Raw genomic sequence first — 21,062 nt, 5'->3', positions numbered from 1 at the left:
AGCAGAGAGGAAACAGTCCAGGAGGTTCCTGGAGTGTGTGGAAGATAACTTCCTGACACAGCCGGTGAGTGAGCCAGCTAGGGAACACACTCTGCTGGACCTGTTGTTTGCGAACAGAGAAGGACTTGTGGGTGATGTGATGGTTGGAGGCCATCTTGGGCACAGCAATCACGAAATGATAAGAGTTTTCAATTCTCAGAGAAGTAAGGAGAGGGGTCAGCAGGACTGCTACCTTGGACTTCTGGAAGCCAGACTCTGGCCTGTTTAAGAGCCTGGTTGACAGAGTCCCTTGGGAGGCAGTCCTGAAGGGCAACAGAGTCCAGGAAGGCTGGACATTCTTCAAGAAGGAAATCCTAAAGGCACAGGAGCAGGCCCTCCCCATGTGCCAAAAGATGAGCCGGCAGGGAAGAAGACCGGCCTGGCTGAACAGAGAGCTTTGGCTGGAACTCAGGAAAAACAGGAGAGTTTATGACCTTTGGAAGAAGGGGCAGGCCACTCAGGAGGACCACAAGGACATTGTGAGGTTATACAGGGAGAAAATTAGAAGGGCTAAAGCCCAACTAGAACTTAATCTGGCTAATGCCATAAAAGACAATAAAAATTGTTTCTATAAATACATTAGCAACAAAAAGAGGGCTAAGGAAAGTCTCCATCCTTTATTGGATGTGGGGGGAAACATAGTGACAAAGGATGAGAAAAAGGCTGGGGTACTTAATGCCTTCTTTGCCTCAGTCTTTAATAGTAAGACCGGTTGTTCTCCGGGTACCCAGCCCCCTGAGCTGGAAGACAGGGAAGGGGAGCAGAATGAAGCCCCCATAATCCAAGGGGAAATGATTAGCAACCTGCTACCCCACTTAGACACACACAAGTCTATGGGGTCGGATGGGATCCACCCAAGGGTACTGAGGGAGCTGGCAGAAGTGCTCACCAAGCCACTTTCCATCATTTATCAGCAGTCTTGGCTAACCGGGGAGGTCCCAGTTGACTGAAAGTTAGAAATGTGATGCCCATCTACAAGAAGGGCCAGAAGAAGGATCCGGGGAACTACAGGCCTGTCACTCTGACCTTGGTGCCGGGAAAGGTTATGGAGCAGATCATCTTGAGTGCCATCACATGGCACGTACAGAACAATCAGGTGATCAGGACCAGTCAGCATGGGTTTATGAAAAGCAGGTCCTACTTCACTAACCTGATGTCTTTCTATGACAAGGTGACCCGTGTAGTGCATGAGGGAAAGGCTGTGCATGTTGTTTACCTGGACTTTAGTAAGGCCTTTTGACACCATTTCCTGCAGCATTCTCCTGGAGAAACTGGCTGTTCATGGCTTGGACGGGCATACTCTTCGCTGGGTAAAAAACTGGCTGGATGGCCGAGCCCAAAGAGTGGTGATGAATGGAGTTAAACCCAGTTGGCGGCCAGTCACAAATGGTGTTCCCCAGGGCTCAGCACTGGGACCAGTTCTGTTTAATATCTTTATCAATGATCTGGATGAGGGGATCGAGTGCACCCTCAGTAAGTTTGCAGATGACACCAAGTTGGGCAGGAGTGTTCATCTGCTTGAGGGTAGGAAGGCTCTGCAGAGGGATCTGGACAGGCTGGATCGATGGGCCAAGGCCACTTGTATGAGGTTCAACAAGGCTAAGTGCGGGGTCCTGCTCTTGGGTCACAACAACCCCATGCAACGCTACAGGCTTGGGGAAGAGTGGCTGGAAAGCTGCCTGGCAGAAAAGGACCTGAGGGGTGTTGGTTGACAGCCGGCTGAATATGAGCCAGCAGTCTGCCCAGGTGGCCAAGAAGGCCAATAGCATCCTGGCTTGTATCAGCAATAGTGTGGCCAGCAGGACTAGGGAAGTGATTGTGCCCAGTTACTCGGCACTGGTGAGGCCGCACCTCGAATACTGTGTTCAGTCTTGGGCCCCTCACTACAAGAAAGACATTGAGGTGCTGGAGGGTGTCCAAAGAAGGGCAACAAAGCTGGTGAAGGGTTTAGAGCACAAGTCTTAGAAGGAGCCACTGAGGGAACTGGGATTGTTCAGCCTGGAGAAAAGGAGGCTCAGGGGAGACCTTATTGCTCTCTACAGCTACCTGAAAGGAGGTTGTAGTGAGGTGGATATTGGTCTCTTCTCCCAAGTAACAACTGATAGGACAAGAGGAAATGGCCTCAAGTTGTGCCAGGGGAGGTTTAGATTGGATATTAGGAACAATTTCTTCACTGAAAGGATTGTCAAGTGTTGGAAGAGGCTGCCCAGGGAAGTGGTGGAGTCACCATCCCTGGAGGTATTTAAAAGATGTGTAGATGTGGTGCTTAGGGACATGGTTTAGTGGTGGACTTGGCAGTGCTAGGTTAACGGTTGGACTTGATGATCTTAAAGGTCTTTTCCAACCTAGCCAATTCTATGATTCTATGATTCTATGCAGTGTGGAAGCACTAGCTGAATCCTCTCTTACAACCCCGCTGGAAAATCAAAGGATTGCTCAGTTTTACACAGAAGAGAACAGAGCCAAAGAAAAGAGAAGCTGCTCACCGAAATCTGTGTAAGAAACCTACTTGGGAATCCCTAAGTAGCTTCCACATTCCAGTGGCCATTCCCTCATCGCAGGTTATCAGACATCTCTCTAGAAGTTATTACTGGGTCCAAGATGTGACCTACTTCTTTCATGGATTGCATCCAGTCACTACCTTGCTCTCCCGCCCTTCTCCTCACGCAATCCTTTTTTTTTTTTTTTGGCCTTTAAAAGCTGAATCTTGGAGTTTCACATTTAAATAAAAAGACTCTTGTAATCTGTGAAACGACAAAAGGGCTGCTTGTAACATAATGTCAGGCCCTTGCCTCTGCCTAGGGGCAGCTGGGGCTTCCCCATCACCACCAGGCAGAAGCATCCCCAACCCTGCAGTCCGGCACAGCAAGACCCAGGCTCATGTCCTGCGGCACCTATTCCCCCTTCCCACCGAGCTTGCACTGTTTTGGGGGAAACCTGGCTGAACCTCAGATTTGCCCTGATTTTGACCAAGGTATGTGCTGATTTGGAAGCTCCTTTTCAAAATCACCTGTACAGCCCTCCCTCTACCATGCCGAATCACAAGAAAATCAGCAGAAGAAAGCACGCCACTGACAAATCACAGGGTTTCCATGAAGATTTCTGTAACGCTAGAGTTCCCAGGGTTGTAATCGGGCTTGAGGTGATACAATAATGAATACATTCTCCACAGTGTAATTAGACAGAGTAATTCAGAGTGTGATCTAGATGTTTGTAGCTAGTACTTGTTATCCATGCAACTCAAAAAGTGCAAAATAGAGCTCTTCCCCTCCCAAAAATCAGCATGTAAGTCTGAAAAATTAAACCTCAGCATTTTTGTCTTGGCAAGCATATAAAGCATAACTCTGTTATGATCAGTGGATGGCTGATATCCTCGTCCCCTCAAGGGACACAGATAGGGGAACTTCACAGAGTTCATACCCATCCCAATTCATGATCAATCCCTTCTCTTCCTCAAGATTTGAGTGTTGCAATGATTATCAATCCCTTCCCAATTGGTTTAGATTCATTTTTTTTTGTTTTCCACTGCAAACCTAACCCATGTTGCTGGGAAAGTAGGAAGATGACAAAGGAAGGCACTGAGGATTACTGCAGATGACGGCCTGAAGGTGTGTGGCAGGGGGACGAGCATGGGTATCTAAACATAGGCATTTATAGAAGGGGTCTCCCCATCTCTCTTTCAGTGTAATAAGGCTTTATTATTAGAAGTACAAGATGAAGTACAAGAGAATAAAACATACACAATTATCACATGAAACAGTAACTTTATAACATATATTGTTGCTAAAATATGGGTACATTCATTTTTATTTGTCATTTAAATAACATTTTTATATTCCTAGTTCCATGCTTGTAATAAAGGAAATAAACACGTTGTCTGAAACGAACCATAGGATATGAAACATGGAACATTTCTGGGATCAAGATACAGACAAATCGCACAAAGCATACAACTGTCCAAAATTTCATAGCACTCCTTAGAGACACCACACGTGACAGACACTTGCTGTTAAGGGGCTAAAGTGAAGAGAAAAAAAGAAATCACTGCAAATTCTCTTAAAACAGACAAAACCAGGGAATAGTCTGTGACTACACACTTTAAATAGGCCACTAACTGTGAGGTCCTGTAACAAACCATGTTTTGGTCTTTGGTGAAGGCTGGCAGACAGGAAAGCTCACTAAAGCTAAAGTCCTAGAGCTTCTCTTTATTCACTCCAGTTCCACAGTGGAAATGGATTCATCCCCTCTATATTATTCATTATAAAGAGCTTTTCCAGGCAAGTCATTCTCTTGTTTGCATTTGCATAGAACTCAGTGCTTTGTGAACACAACACCTACTCATTACACTCATGGGCAAGTACCAAGACAATTTATCTAACTCCCTAAATGAAATATATTTTGCTGATTAAGGCAGTTCATTTTGATCTGCTTCTGCAACACCAAGCAAAAACCAGCACGTAGTTATCTCCTGCAGCCACCTCTTCTGGGAGCCTTTCCCTCCTTCAGCACGGGCAGCCAGGAACCATGCTCACGGAGGCACTGACTACAGGGTATCCAAGATATCTGCACATACCTGGCAGATGTGATGCAGGGCCAAAAGTCTTGAGAAGACCCACAACTTTTCAGAACTGCAGCTGGCAGCCAAGCAGGATACCCTAAGAAACATCAAATAGCACTAGATGCCTACATGTTGGCCAACTAATGAGTAATAATTTTTTAAAAAAAATTATACTTCTGGGATTATGCAAGCATAGGCTTCCTGTGCAGATGATTGAAAGAGATAGGTTGTTCCATATGATGATTCATCTGATCATCCTAGATGAAGATGCTTTTCACAGGATGCCTGTCTTTTAGGATAAGGTGAATCATTCTTGGGGGTACCTTGCCTCAGGCTTTACAACAGACTTAGATATCTAAAGAAAGACATCTACAGGACTGCTCATCATTAAGGATGTGCTAGTGTTGTGGTCCAGCTATTCTCAAATATGTCACATGCATTTCCATGTAACCTCTTTGCTATCTCCTTGCCTTTTTCTTAAAAAATGCTACAGATATACACATCAATTCCCTTCTATCTCTTCAGATCTGTGTATCTGAAATTAGAAAAGCTGAACAGTAATCATCTACAAAATAGTAATCACTCTACAGACTAGAATAAAGTTATTGTTTAGACTTCTTTGCCAAATTTCTATTTGCCTTAGAGAAAGCTCATGCAAATAAACCAAGCTTGTCAAAACCTGAATGTTTGGTATCATAGAAAACTCCAAAATTACAATTGCTTTTCGTTCTGAATTGGACCTCATTTCAGCATAAGAGCTAATTTCAGTATAAATAAACTATACTCTCTTTATGCTAATAACTGCTCAGTTTTCATTGCAGACTTTTCTACTAACCATATGTTCAGCTACATTATTTTTTTAATCAGCATTTCGTACAATACAAATTGTGGAAAATACTCCATTTACGTCAATCAAAACATTGACATGTCAATGAGTAATATGTGCTTGAATTTTTCTGGATTTGTAGGAGTACCTTGACAAGTATTATACACAAAAGGGAAGGCATCAGGCTGTGGAGATGGCAGCAGCTGCATGACAAGGAATCGTAGAGACATGCAGGCATTCCTAGGTGTTCAGGTGAGCAGGAATGTGGACTACAGCACTATGAGCACGACTCAGAGACCATGGTGTGGTGTTCCTGACATAGCAAACTATCAGCTCTTTCCAGGAGAGCCCAAATGGGAGAAGAATACCTGAATGCACAGGTGACGAGTTGTGGGTTTTCTGGCTTTGGAAATGAGTAGGCATCGCTTGGATGATTTAAAAGGACCGTTAACTTCTTTTACTTTTTGTCAATGTTGTCTCCTATTTGTATTTCAAATTTTTTATCTCCGTTATAAATTCAGCAAGGACTTTGTAATGAGTCTCTACGATTTTGCCAGAAATTACTAGTACTTAGAATTAAGGGAAGAGTGTATTATAAAAGGGCACAGTGCAAGTTCAAATGCACAATTCTTCGTCTGTTTTAGCGAGAAGCACACACTTGTTACTGCGCCACTAAGTGCATTGCGTTACATTAAGAAGACTACAAATTTAAAAACATAGGTTGGCTATCACAAAATGAAATGATCTCATGGTATGTTAATGGCTAAAATTTTCCCATGGTATGACATTTCTGACTTTCTCTGGCTTTATTTTTTATCTCTTTACTATTACACAATGCTGCCACTAGATGTCAGATTATGAAAGGGCCCCACTAGTTCCCACAAATGTGTGAATCTGGTTAACAGATGAATTATAAGAAAGTATTGCACAGGGTAAGGGGAATGGCCAGGAAAAAAGGTAACTTTATTGTTCTTTAACTTTTGGCAGTATTACATTACTGGTCTTCTAGGAAGAATCGCACTGTTGTGACACACAAGAATACAGGAAAGCTCCTGAAGCCACCTTCTTCCTCTGGGCTTTTACACCGTTTTTAAAGCATCTTTCAAAATGGACCCTGATTCATTACAGGAACTCTTCAGCATTACCACAATGCTAACATTAAATAACGATAGAAAATTGAGACATAGAGCTTACCCAATGCAAATTAAAATCATATAAAGAAAAAATAAATCATCAGGTCTAGTTCCTTCAGTCAGTATAGACTTACCTGGATTTACAACTCAGCTGGCTCAATGGCCTTGCCCTTCAGCCCTGTGCTCACAGCTAGATTACACTAACTATGGGGCTTGGTGATGAAATATCATGCTATGTTTACATCCAAGGAAGCTGGCAAACTGGACACTGTAAAGAAAAGGAGACTAGGTATATCCTCTATGTCATGTCATGGAGTTGATGAATACTCTCCATACCAGGTTAAGGGACCTTTTGCAAAGATCAGAGCTCGGAAGACAGCCCTGGGCCACATCCTGGTACCCAACAGAAGGACCAGCCTTGGACAGTGAATCCTGCTCCTCTGTCATCATGGTCACAGCTTCCCAGGATAAGAGCTAGTAAGGGGAGGGATAGGGAAAAGGCAATGTTCTGTGTCGAAGTAAAGGACAAAAAAGTTTCCCACTTTCCTCAGCATACAGGACAAGCTCTGTATTCTGTGATTACACCAGTTTAATCTGGTTGCTGTATCCATATTTATAGAAAAAAAAAGTGCTTCAGAGAACTTCATTCTCTTCTAATACCTTGTGTAAAGTGGAATGATGCAAATAAATTTTGGTCACAGTGAATGATACTAAAACCAAAGCTGATGTCAGACTTATCCCTTCCTAACTATAGAGGGGAAGCCATGGGACAGAATGCATAAAACATTGAAATAATGAGTTAATTACTTGGGATGAGAAAGGAACTTTAAATTCCATCAGAACCATGCTGTAACACTATTTGATGGCACTGCACAGCCTTATCCCTTCAGCTGAATGCTCTAAGTGGGCATGAATCATTGTGTTTGCACTACTGAAGATATGACCTCTTTTCTAAATCTGATCCTCAATTTCCTTCCCAGAAGTGTCTAAATGATTCGTTTTTACCGGAGTCTTTCAGTCGCTATTCATGGTCACAGCTGTGAAAAGGCACCTTCTCTCATTATCTGCTTCCTAGGTTGATGCTAGGTTATCTTTCCTTCCAAGAAAGAAGCACCTCAGTATTCATTCAGAGTTTCTGAAACTGTGTGGTGGGGTTTTTTTTCTCTTTCTTCTGCTATTATTTGCTACATCATTGTGACTTTTATCCCTTTGATGGCCCACGAGGGACCCTGACACATGTTTTTGACAGTGCAGAGAAGTGGACTGTGGGAACAAACGGTACATGGAAATAGCTTATAAAGTTTGCAGACTCAAGGACTTCCTATGAAACAAGTTTTGAAATTTACATCCAGAAATCAGCCTATTCCTGAGCTATCTGGGGAGAAACAGCATAACGATGTGGGATGTCAGAACAGTTTAAAATGTGGAAGTGTGAAACGTGAAATCCTACATTAGGGGACAAATTTGAGGTCAGTTTGGAAAGTGAATACTACATGAACAGACTGATAAGCCTTAATCCCAAGCAAACTCATTGAAACAAGTATAAAGAAAAGGATCTAATCTTACTCTTTCAAAACTAGACTAACTCAATAAATCCTGAAAGAGTTATTTCTGACCTATCATTGTGTAGCAGGAGGTGGGAAAATAAAATTTGATTCATCATTATCTGTGACAATAATTTAATAAACTAACACAATCCACTGTTTTTACTGCTGGCCACTGAGGATCAACATATATCTATAGAAACTCGTTATGTTGCTTACTGTTGTGCTTTGCTAAGGAGCCACTGGATAACAGTTTCCCTGTTGTGTGACAGGAGGTTGTATAACCCTAATATGAGTGATTGCTGGTTTAATGCAAAGCCCATCCTGAAGAGCTTTGCAAGATCAGTGCTGGAACATTTATCAGCTTGTAGTATTGAGGAGAAAAATCCTGAAATGTCTGTGGGACATACTGGTTCCTTGTCTTCAGTAGAGTAAATTAAGCAGCATCAGAGACGTAATAATCTATACTGTTAAGTTATTAACTTGGTCCCTGGCACAGCTTTCTCCTGGACAAACTAGCATTTGGACATGATTCAGGAGTCAGTATAGTTCAGTGACTTTCGTCAATAAGCAATCTGCATGTACCTTCCCTGTTTTGAAAGATAATTTTAGGTAAGAGGACAGTGGTTCCAGGCCTATTTATTTTATTAGTACAGCAATAGTCAGTGTTTGCTCTTTGCACCTTGATGGCTTGCCACACTCATGTAGATAAGCATGACATGCCTGACTCTGCTTTCTCGTTTATATCATCAGGTTTTGTTCCCATCTGATAGGTTGTCTGTCATCCACCTGGGTCTTACCCAATTCTTTCACCTTCAGGTTGCTTTGATAACACATCCAGGTTTTAGTAACCTTTCTTTTGGGAGCTGATAAGGAAAACAAACCTGACTCTTAGTTAAAAGTCAGAGGTCCAACCTTAAAACCCTGTAAAATATTGCAAAAGCCTTTTTTTCTGGATATTCCACTGCTTCATAATGGTTTTTTTGAGAGCACATCCTCTCAATCACCTCAGTCCTGTTTGGATGGGTTTGCTCAATAGTGCCACTGAAATCTACTGCCATGGGAGGTCCTGTTCAATGCCTGCTGTTTCTCCAGCCACGCTCTATAAAATTCTTCTTTACAAGGCAGACTTAAGACTAATGTCTTCTATTACTGTCTCACTTGGTCTCTAGTCAAAACAACAACCAACTTTAAACATGTCTAAGGCATCTGACAAGCTGCTCTCTGCAGATCTCTCTGCCAAGCCTCAGGCTCTTCAAAGCTCTGGACTATCTTTTTCTAATCTGCCCAGGGCTCAGCTTTCATCTGCCTAATTTCAGCATCCATATAGATTGTCTCATCTGAATAATTTAGGAGCCAAATCCCACATTATTTCTCCTTCAGTTTACCAGATAGATCCTGCTCCAGCCATAGATCACTGACCCAAGTGAACGCATTCCCAAGGACACAAACATCACCACTTGCACAGATTGCCACTATCTACGAGTTTCTGCAAATGTTCACCAAATTTGGTCTTCTGAGATATGGGAAAATTTTACCTTTTCCAAAAATCAGTGTAAACTCAGAATCCTGACCTCTAACCCTCAGGTGGTAAGAAATACAATCATCTGCCCATGATGGAAATACCTGTGAGTTTTTTTTAATTATTTAGGATTTAATTTATTCACTGTTGCTGCCCATGAATTTGGACATGCTCTGGGCCTCGACCATCCCACTGATCCATCTGCTTTGACGTATCCTACTTACAAATACCAGTGTCCATTTGGATTTTGTTTGCCAAAGGACAATGTGAAAGAGATACAAGCATTGTATGGTACATTCTGTATATTTCTTAAAGAACAATCTACTTAACGTGAAATGAAAAGAATTGCAGGCAGTTTCTGCCTCTTTTGATGCTGTTACAGTGCTGGGAGAAGTAATTCTCTTGTTCAGAGACAGGTAAGGTTTACTCTCCCTCTGTCATCCAATGTGCTAGTCCTCACTAAAGAAATATTTCTAGATGTTTTGCACAGTTTCTTTGTTTTGTACAGTTTCTCAATGTTTTGTATAGTTTCATTTTGGAATAGCTGAAACCTGAGTTTCTTTGTTGGCAAGAAGCTTTTGGAAGAGATGAAAACTGTATGTTTTCTTAAGACTTTGTTGTCCAGCTGTGATAAAGGAGATGAACACTTTTTCTCCTCCGAAGAGGTTAAATCATGACTGCACTGAAGTCAGTCATAAATTCCTTTATAACTGGGGGAAGACTTTGCCTTCAAAGGACTACAGTATCTTGACTGAAAAACCGCCCTGAGACATAATGGTATCTGGTCTGAGGGACAGGTGATCATTCCATGTTACAAGGAGTCCTTTGAAAGCAAGGACACAGTTTGACTCGGACTTGTTACCTCCTGAGCAGATGCTTCAGTGGCTGGGGAGGGTGAAGATGGATGCATGTCCTTTCTGTGAGAGCATCAATCAAATTATCACTTAGAAGAGGGTGGCCAATGATTGCTTGAATCCAGCAAGTGAAACAATCACTGTTTTCCTTGGGCTTTCCAGACTTAAAGCAGTCAGCATGTTTGTCATGCAGGATTTCACTGGACTTGTGCCTTAATAGCACTTTGCCAAAAATAATGATTGTCAGCAAAATACTTTGGAAAACAAAGAAAACTTCCTAAAATAAACTGTAATTTTTGTGATTTTCATTTTTCATCAGGAACTGAAAAATGCCCCAGATTTCATAAATTGGTTGCCATATCCTTTGTGGCCTATGACTCATCTCCTAGATCTGTGGCAGGGAGAATTTTTTTTTTTAAAGTTTTTTATTACCACTCATTCTGAGGCTCATAGAGGAGATACCGCCTGTAAAAATGCCTGACAGACCAGAGGTAACATGATTGTAGCTGGACTAATGCATTAATCAGTGCTGGGGACTGATCTCCAGCTGTAGATATAACCAATATGATCAGATCAAAGAGAAATCATAGTACTGATATGATGAGGCTACGAGACTGAAGCGTATAAGATGGCATTTCAGATGGAGCCTAAAGCCTAAGGCTACATCTGTAGCAGGAAATAAAATACAGTTGGGACCATTCTCTGACATGGAGGCCAACAGGCATGAAACACCTCATGCCCACGCTATTAAACTCTCTTAATCTCCGAGATAGGTTGGCTACATCTAGTCTGGTTATTGGGAATCATCCCTGACCCATGACATGTTCTGAATAGTGCCTGGGAACCATTCAGAGGGCTGGTCTGAATGAAACCACCCAAGAGCCACTCCAGCAATTTAGCAGTACAGAGGATTGAGATCTAGTGCCTGGGAATGTTTTTCGGTACCACAAAATTTACTAATACCAGCCGTAGCCTGAGCATCCATCTGCCGCTCTCAAACTCCGTCGAACACCGGGCTCACAGATGCCCGTGCAGCAGCTTCCAGTGAGGCCCACAAGGCAAAATGCCTTCTGCTCTTCTCACCTAGTCTTCTTCCTTTTAATTTTATGCCCATTTAGTTAGTTCCCATTTAATTTTATGCTTGGCAGTCTGACAAGAGAATTTAGATGACTTCGACAAGAATTTGAATCAGAGTTGCAGCTGCTGCAGCTATTTCACAAGAGGCAATATAACAGTGGCTTATAGGCAGCCACGACACCACAATAAAAAAGGGAAGAAATTATAAAGCAGGATATCCTCTGGAGACTGCTACCGCCTATTCAAAACAGATGTGAAACACATTGGTCTAGTGGTAGGGTAAACAGACACAAGATTACCTTGGAGAGCTGGCCCAGTAAAATTGCACAGAATCTTTTTAGATGCACATGCACGCACAAGAGCACATGGATACATATATATATGCATGTGTGTATATTTATATAACTTTGAGGAGGATCCAGCCAACGTACTGCAGAGATGCTGTGTGTGTGTGGCAGCTGCACATGGGCAAGCTGCATTCGGCAAATCTGTAGCCCTTTAACTCTCTTCTGCTCCTCCTCCCACCCCACACAGCCTTCATCAAGGTAGCTATGGGTTTGCTATGACCAAGGCAGCAGTCCTTGTTGCAGTAAATTCAGTGCAGATTTTCTACGGCCTCTTCTCAATAGATTCTCTGTAGAGTAAATCTGTTTTCTGCCTGCCAGATGAAAGTCCTGCAAAATCAATCTTTTACATATGTTTCACTTGCATCACGTGTTCAGATTCAAGCATGGAGGAAAATGCTTTCTCAACCAGAACTTTGTGCTGCTCCAGGCTATCAGCAATGAAGAGTCTTGGGCTAGACCATCCTAGCAGCAGATAGTGAAGGATAGGCAGGACATCAGCGAGTGACATCCCTTTCACTTAATCATAGATATCTATTATACAGGCAATTACATGAAAGTTAATCCTTAGTGCCAGTGCAGAGAAACAAGCACTTTGGGTTTCATTCTAAAGCAGACAGCTAAACTCAGGAGAGATTAATCTGCACTTGACATCAAAACCTGTTTCTGCCAGTATGACAAAGACTCATGTGTGATCTACATTAGTGTTCTCCTCATTGCTAGCCCAGTGGTACAACTCTCACAGGTTTTTTTAATCTCTTCATTTGAAGGGAACACAAAGTTGAAGCTGGCAAGGAAGTCACTGCCATGTGCCATTCATCAAAGCAGAGCCATCTACAACACTGTGAGGCTCACTGACCATTCCTTCCTTTCCTCAGCTCATGTCAAATGTTGTTGCTGCTTATGAAGTTCCTGAGACGGGTTTGGTTTATTTTTTCAAAGGTCAATTATTTGGGGGGGGGGGGGGGGGGGGGGGGGGGGGGGGGGGGGGGGGGGGGGGGGGCAGGAAGTAAATTTGTTTAGCAAAGAAAAAGGTCTCAAGCCTACTGGTCTCTTGGAAGATGAACACAACTGTCCATAATTTATATCATTAGTTTGGGTCACTAGAGTACAGATCCAACACTGAGATTGGGAATCTCTAAAGGTAACTGTCAATTCAATGTCTTTTTGTGTTGATCAGTCAACAGGAGATGAAGAAAGATACAACAGTTAAGGTTATCTTTAGCAATCACAACAGGAAATTAAATCAAACTCTGCCTTCTCCTAAGTTACTTTTTAGCCATATTGCCCACACTTTGCCAATTTATAGCAATATAATAGTTTCCTGAAGAGTCACAGGAAGAATTATATATGAGCTAGGACTTATGTCTTGCACAGAAGTTCTAGCGCTGAGTAGAAAAGTTATTCCTGCAGAGAAGAACACTTACTGAGGGTAAATGAACACTACTGAACACTAAGTGAAGGTTAGTGTACCAAAAGGTTTAACAAGGAAGAAGCCATTTACAAGCATATTTACATCTACAAGGATCTACTCCATCATTTCATTTTACCTTTCGCAACACAGAGACCAGAAACTTCTCCAGCATTTCTTATCTTCCACCCAAGAGGCCTTACCTTTGAGTACTTTTTTAAAGAAATGGGTCCAATCTTCATCTAAAGACATCAAGTGATGACGAATTTCCCAACTCATTAAATGATATGTTTTAGCATTTGAACTATTTTCTATTAATTTGCATGGAAAAGTGAAACATCTTTAATCAGATCCAAGGCCTTTTAGGGCTTTAGACATCATCAGTCAGATCCTAAAGTTATATAGGAAGACCAGTGCTCAACCTGGTCTGCACTGGTGGCACAAGAGCCCATGGAAATACATTACCAGTTGCATCATGTAGCAGTTTTATTTTCTTTTGTGCTGAATCGTAGCAGTGGCATCTTTTTCCTTCAAAATTCAGATTCAAGAACTGTATCTGCAACTGCACTGCTGGGAAATCGACAATTTTTGTGTAACACCTTTCCTTTTTCAGGCCCTCATTACTGGGTAACTCCAGGATTTCAAACACAGAGCCCTCCTTAGACCATCTCTGACTTAGGTTTTTCCAAAAAAGTGCAGCACATTGATGCAGTGGACTACCTAAAGGATGAAAAGGAGATACTCTGTGGGAAATTAATGTTACACACGCATTCATTACCATCTGACCCTTTTGGAGTGTACTTCTATTGAAAAACAAAGATTTCATTTTTCACTAAGGAAATGCAGACAAACTAAAAACGTTGGAAGGGTGGGATATGTCTGACAAAATGTAGACATCTACAATGTATATGGCTGTATATGAGTATTTCAAGCAAGACTCCCGTTATACTCAGTCTGGACCTGTGATTTACTCCAATCTCTGAATAGAAATTTAGAGGGTGCCTCCACCGAACAGAGCTAAAGCCAAACAGAGATTGCTCTGCCATCTCTCCAGCCTCCCCAAGGCTGCCAATTTCATAAGCAGAGTGAGATGATACACTCTCATGCCATGGTTAAACACAAAGCACAGGCATGGTTCATCAAATCTTGGCTCCTCCAGTTTCAGAGGTATCAATGTTTAGAAGATCCACAAAATACTTATCCTATATTCTTCCAAATAGTACAAGGCACAAAATAGTCCTGAAATAAACTGTTCAGCTAAAGATCTTCTGTAAACACCAAACCACACCAGGAGAAGAGAGCAAGAGACGTCACAGAGACATCCTAAGTCCTAGGCCCTTAATCAGTGGAGAATGTGTTACATACGTGTAGTAGATCCCTTCTTACCACGAGTGCCTTTTCCACCCTCACTAGTGCTTCTTCTCTCTCCAGGAAGACGCTGGGGAGAAATACGCACAGCCCAGAAGCCAGTCTAATCAAACCTGTGTTTAAAATAGAATTAATCATCCTTAAAATTTTCTAGCTCCATCTAAGTAGAAGTGCAATTTGAAATACTTACAATGGTTAAGGAAATGAAGAATAAATATATCTTAAAATTGGTAAAATGATAAAAGAATCATTGAAAAAACAATGAAATATTTTCACATCTTTGCCTTCCTAAACAATTTTGATTATTTATCTCTCTTATCTAACATATTGCTTTTTTCCTGACCTGTCCAAATTATTTTAATTTGCTTTCTTTGCTTTTCCTAATGAAATGGGAAAAACAAATGGCAACTGAAAATTGAAGAAAGAGACAGTTACTCAAAAACAAACAAAAAAATCCACGACTTTTCCAAGAAAGGTTTTCTGGAAAATTCTGACCCACCTATCTTAAAATCAGCTCACACTTACTAAGCAAATGAAATAAGGATGCAGATTGAATGCAATATTATTACAGCTGTTCAAACCACTGAGCAAACACATTGATTCATTCTAAAGAAACCACATTTGGAAAAGCTACAAAATCTTTATAGGAAGTATTAAATTCATTTGACTTGGTGAGTACAGAGCATGTGTATTTTCTGGCATAGGCATGGGTAATAAAATAAATACGGATGGAACTAAACAAAATGTCTGTGCTACTGTAGTTAGTACTTAGCAAAATTGCTATGGAGAGCATCTGACTTTCCTTGAGGACTAACATTAAAAGCAGCATCAAAGCTTTTAATCTGATTTTCCATTTTATTGACTTGACAGTGGGATACTAATCTTAGAGAAAACCAACCATGAGTTGGTTTTCATAAGCCTTTTCTACCAGTCCTAGAGAATTTCCATTATCCTAAACCTAATGATGTTTCTTAATTGCAGTTTCTATAGCTTTCTTTTTAGATCAAGCAGTTTCCTATGGCTCCCTATAGATTTTCTACTTAGCACATTTAACCAAAATCTTCAAACATTTCCTTTTCTGGCCTATGTAGTCCATTTTTTTTTAAGGTATGAGAATGTCTAACTGCATCCATGCAGGCCATATCATGTAAACTGCACAATCCAAGTGAAACTGAAACCAGTTGCACAGGTGAGGAGTAAAGGTTAGTTAGCCATAGCAGGGCTACTGGGAGTGAGCAAATGTAAGGGTTGCATGCTCTCCTGAGGGACAGACAACAGAAAGAGGCAGGAAGGGGTTGTTTATTATCTCATTGCTCCTCATACACCACCAATAGGCTGAAAAGAGCGGCCTCTGCGCACTTTCTGATATCGCATATTCAAAGTTCTCTATCAAAGGCACTATTTAGATCTCATTTATTGATTGCATAAAGAAAAATGACTTGAAAATCTCAGACAATTATAGCTCCAACACGAAAGCTTTGAATCCCAAATACTAGACTTCATAGGAATACCATACTGCTGTGACAAGCAAGACCGGGAAATTCCTGAAGTTTGTTGAAGATAATTTCTTGTCACAAGTACTCAATGAGCCAACTAGGAAAGATGCTCTCCTAGACTTGTTATTTGTGAATAGAGAAGGACTCATGGGAGATGTGATGGTAGCTGGCTCTCTTGGCCATAGTGATCATGAAATGGTTGAGTTTAAAATTTTCGGTGTAATGAGAAAAAAGGTCAGCAGCATTGCTATCTTGGATTTCAGGAGAGTAAACTTTAAGCTGCTCAGGGAGCTACTTAGCAGTGTCCGCTGGGAATCTGCTTTTGTGGGCTTAGGAGTTCATGAGTGCTGGTCAGTTTTTAAGAACCACCTGTTAAAAGCACAGGAGCAGGCAATTCCATTGTGTCATAAGCCAAGCAAGTGGGGCAGAAGACCAGCTTGGCTGAACAGGGAACTCCTCATGGAGCTGAAGAGGAAAAAGAAATTGTATGATCTGTGGAAGCAAGGTCAGGCTTCACAGGAAGACTACAGAGCTGTGGTTTGCATATGCAGGGAGAAGACATGAAAAGCCAAAGCTCAACTAAAGTTGCAACTGGCCAGTGTTATGTCAGACAACAAGAAAGGCTTTTTGAAGTATGTCAATAGGAAGAGGAGGTCCAAGGAAAACAGCAAAGCTGGTGAAAGGGCTGGAAGGTATGTTCTGTGAGGAGTGGCTAAGGACTCTGGGTTTGTCTAGTTTAGAGAAAAGGAGGCTGAGGGCAACCTCATTGCTCTCTACAGCTTCCTGAGGAGGGGAAGTGGAGAGGGAGGTGCTGATCTCTTCTCGCTGGGATTCAGTGACAGGACGCGTGGGAATGGTTCAAAGCTGCGCCAGAGGAGGTTCAGACTTGACATTAGGAAGCATTTCTTTACCCAGAGGGCGGTCAAACACTGGAACAGGCTTCCTAGAGAGGTGGTTGATGCCTTAAGCCTGTCAGTGTTTAAGAGACATTTGGACAATGCCCTTTAATAACATGCTCTAACTTTTTGTCAGCCCTGCACTGCTCAGGCAGTTGGAGTAGATGATGGTTGTAGGTCCTCCCAACTGAACTATTCTATTCTATTCTATTCTATGTTTATTTTGGCATAAGATCTACCATAACAAAGAAGTGAGTGGTCCACATTGAACCCACGAATGTTAATAACAAGTGGAGATGTTAGTTTGTATTGACATCAGTATTTTAGAATTGATTTGACAATGAATTTGAGTTGGTTCACGATGAATGTATCAATGTGCTACAGTTAGTGCAGCCTGGATAGCCAAACCTGTGCTACCTTTGGACACCACGTGTCAACAGCTCAGGTATTGCTAAAAATGGAGCTGGGGTAACATGGATTTCAATGTTGGCTAATGGTGTACGCTGAGTCTCTGAGGCATGCTAGTGGGGTGATAGTCATCACTGCAATGAAAAGGAAGTTGTAGCGAGGTGCGTATCAGTCTCTTCTCCCAAGTAACAACTGATAGGACAAGAGGAAATGGCCTCACGTTGTGACAGGGGAGGTTTAGATTGGATATTAGGAAAAATATAATTTCTTCACTGAAAGGGTTGTCAAGCATTGGAACAGGCTGCCCAGGGAAGTGATGGAGTCAGTATCCCCCAAGGTATTTAAAAGATGTGTAGATGTGGTGCTTAAGGACATGGTTTAGTGGTGGACTTGGCAGTGTTAGGTTTACAGTTGGACTTGATGATCTTAAAGGTCCTTTTCAACCTAAATGGTTCTATGATTCTAAATAGGTAAGGAAGTCCCTATAAAATAAATGACCTTTTTTTCAGAAAAAAGAATTTAGTTATTAAACAGTTAAGAGCAGAAAGATCTTTTTTTTCAAAATATAAATAACTTGTCTAGAGCATGAGAAAACTGAAAAGAGAATTGGTAACAGCCAGGCAAACAGTTTTTCCTGTGGCAGGTAGCAATAGCTACTGACATGCATTCAACACAAAACATGTTCTGCAGATGTTCAGATGTATCTGTCCACAGCAGATGATGCTCACTGGCGCTCACATCTCATATGCTCCAACAGCAGGAACTGCTTCTGGGAGCTCTGTCTAGAGATGATTGTGAAACCCTTCTCAGTGACTCAACAACAAATACATACATGTGGGTTTGCCAACAGGCATTGTAGCCTACAGATAGCAGTAGGGGCATTTCATGAACACAGACAGGATGTGGCAAGCATGACATTCGATCCCAGAAATTCTTCACCAAGATTTTTCTTCATGACAGCAAGTTAAAGATGCATAAAAGTGAATTTATCTGTTCTGTCTGAAACATATCATTGACATTCAGGCTGAGTTTAGATAAAGCACCTCAGGAACAGCCTAGATTTGCAGCAGTACGAAGCTCAGCACGTAGTATAGGAACAGGGTAAATCCTTAGCTACAGCAAGCTTCAAGCTACTCACATTTTTAATGGCTCCCAAGCAATTCAGTTTAAAGCTGACTTGGCTATCTTTGAACTACACTGCTTTCAAAGTAGACTATAGAGCGATCTTGAATCAGGTTACAAACTGATTTGGTCATGAAGGTTAAGTTCATCCTGTCTAACTTTAGAAATTCAATTGCCATATGAGAGGCCTGAGGGTATCCAAAACACCTGTATGGGGCTGGCAGATATGAGACAGGACATATGGTAATGTCATGCCCTCTGGACAGGCACCTGAAGGCCAGGTAATTTATTCTAGGGCCTTTCAAATAGCATATGATGCTTATGTTTAGACAGCTGCACCAAGCACTAGCTGTTCAGAAGTCCAACACCTGGGGTGAAATCCAGTTGCCTACATCTACATGCGTAGTGCTGACTGCTTAATGCCAAAGACTCAGGTACCCAAGATTTCCACACAGAACAGGGAGACATGACACAAAACAAATGGGGGCCCTTGTCTTTCTGGAGAAGCACCTGGAAGCCATCTGGGACACTGCACGTCAGATTTCCTTACGTACTTATGTGTGGGCAATTGAACCTCACCCCCAAGTTGGCTTTGATTTGAGGATCAGATACTTGATTTGGCATCTAAACCTAATATAGCTGTCTACATGTAAATTAGTCAATGGAAATCTAATCAATACACTGGAAGAGCCTAGAGAACTGATCAAATCTAAGTGTCTGTTCTTGTTTATCTGTCATCTGACGTCATGGGTTTCAATTCTGCCTGAGCTCTGAAACCAGGACTTTCCCACTCAAACTTTTCGCTTGGCAGACAAAGCTTACCTCTAGAATTCAACGTCTAATTCCCCTGCACCTTTGGGGCTGCTACCCCAAATTTGAGAATCCTATACTAGACCTTGCTGTAACAAAACAAACAAATGTGTGGGTGTGAACTTGTGCTTGAACTTGACTCCCCAAACTTAGCATCCCCAGACCTAAAACTTACCACTAGTACTTTAGCATTATATGCTAATTCTGTATTTTTAAAACTCTATGAGGCCTGTTACAGCTCTATAATGTAAAAACCTGCTAGAAAACAAGCCTGGAAATATGGACTTGTATTAAGTCACTCAGTTTTTATGATCACTATGTAATATGCATATGTAGCTACAAATTATTGCAACAGAGCCCTTAGAATGAGCTAGTTCCTCTAATGAACACTTCCTTTTTCCTTTTTTCCTTTTTCTAAGGATTTATTTACTTCTTTTCTGGTCCAAAAGCCTATAAATATGACAGAGAGAAGGAAAATGTGATTAATATTGTGAAAACCAGTTCATAGATTGGTTGCTACAACAGTCCTCAGCAGATCATCAGAAGGAAGTAGAAGAAAGTGAAAACTGGACCATAAAGACCAGAAACAAGATTACTCCTTTTCTAAGCTTTTCCTTTTATACAAACACAGAGCACGAAGAATGCTACAACTCAGCCCAGAAATATAAAACAATTCCAATAAATACATCAGCGCTGGCATTTTGAAGAGCTTCAGTCTCACCTCAGAAACTCCTGGACCCAGAATATTGTTACTTTACTCCTAGCTAGAATCAATTCTAATGAAACTCAATGAGAAATCCTTTCTGACCACTTCCTAAAGACCTGCATTTCCAGGGAACAGGTTGACATAATGGGAAACCATTGCAGAAGCTGTGACTAACCAGACTCTTTCCCAATGGAACCAGCAAAAATATTGCAGAGAAAGCAGCTCTCTGGAGGAAGAATCGCTCTTGTGGTTTAAGCAGTCCTATGCAAGACAGATGAGCAGAGCAGCAAATATTCACACCCATCCAGTGTCTAATTATTGGAGTTCAGTCTACAGCCTCTTCAGTCTGACCTTTCATCAACATAATCTGTTTTCATCAAGGAAAAGGTGATGACAGAGCAGAAGCTAATCGCCACTTCTCCATTTTAGTTTGAAAGAACTTATTGCGTGATCGTATGAATGAGCCCTGACACAGTAACTACACAATTATTTAGTTGAAAACAATGATAGAAGATTTGCTTATCACCCATTAAAACACTGGGGAAACATAGTTTAAAGTATGGATATGGATGAAGTCTGGTGCTTCTTGCTGTCATCCTGTTGTCACAGTTGTTTGCATTAAACCAAAAAAATTGATATTTAAACATATGTACCTTTCATATTCCTTCCTTTGTGCCTTTGTATGCCAATCACAAATTTTCTCCATCAGAAACTGTTCCAGGCAGGACTCTTTAGATGACTGCCAAAAGACCGGCCAATAGATCAGGCTTACAGAGAAACTGCAAATGTGTAAAACACTTGCACCCAAAGCAATTTAAGCAAGAGCTTCTGCCTCTGTTCCATTTAATTATATGACAGAAAAAGCCATTTTAACCCCCAGAAGAGCATGGCACCAAGGTATAAGTGGGCCATAAAGCTGTTATGCCTCCCCTCAGAACTGTGGAACCT

The 21,062-nt window shown here is 41.5% G+C and overlaps 1 protein-coding gene across 1 annotated transcript; it reads left to right on the top strand.

Moving 5' to 3' along the window:
• The first annotated feature begins 3,070 nt into the window (after positions 1–3,070).
• LOC127028968 (matrix metalloproteinase-20-like) lies at positions 3,071–19,961 on the top strand. Its single transcript, XM_050914649.1, is given in 10 exon segments — positions 3,071–3,181; positions 5,566–5,623; positions 5,626–5,790; positions 7,781–7,834; positions 9,752–9,922; positions 9,978–10,038; positions 10,195–10,211; positions 12,747–12,839; positions 13,922–13,960; positions 19,828–19,961. Coding segments are annotated over 10 exon segments (903 nt in total).
• The last annotated feature ends 1,101 nt before the right edge of the window (positions 19,962–21,062 follow it).

This window comes from Gymnogyps californianus, chromosome 1 (genome assembly GCF_018139145.2).
Source record: "Gymnogyps californianus isolate 813 chromosome 1, ASM1813914v2, whole genome shotgun sequence".
NCBI lineage: Eukaryota > Metazoa > Chordata > Aves > Accipitriformes > Cathartidae > Gymnogyps > Gymnogyps californianus.
Note: the sequence above shows the minus strand (reverse complement) of the source record. Positions and strands in the feature narration are given on the sequence as shown.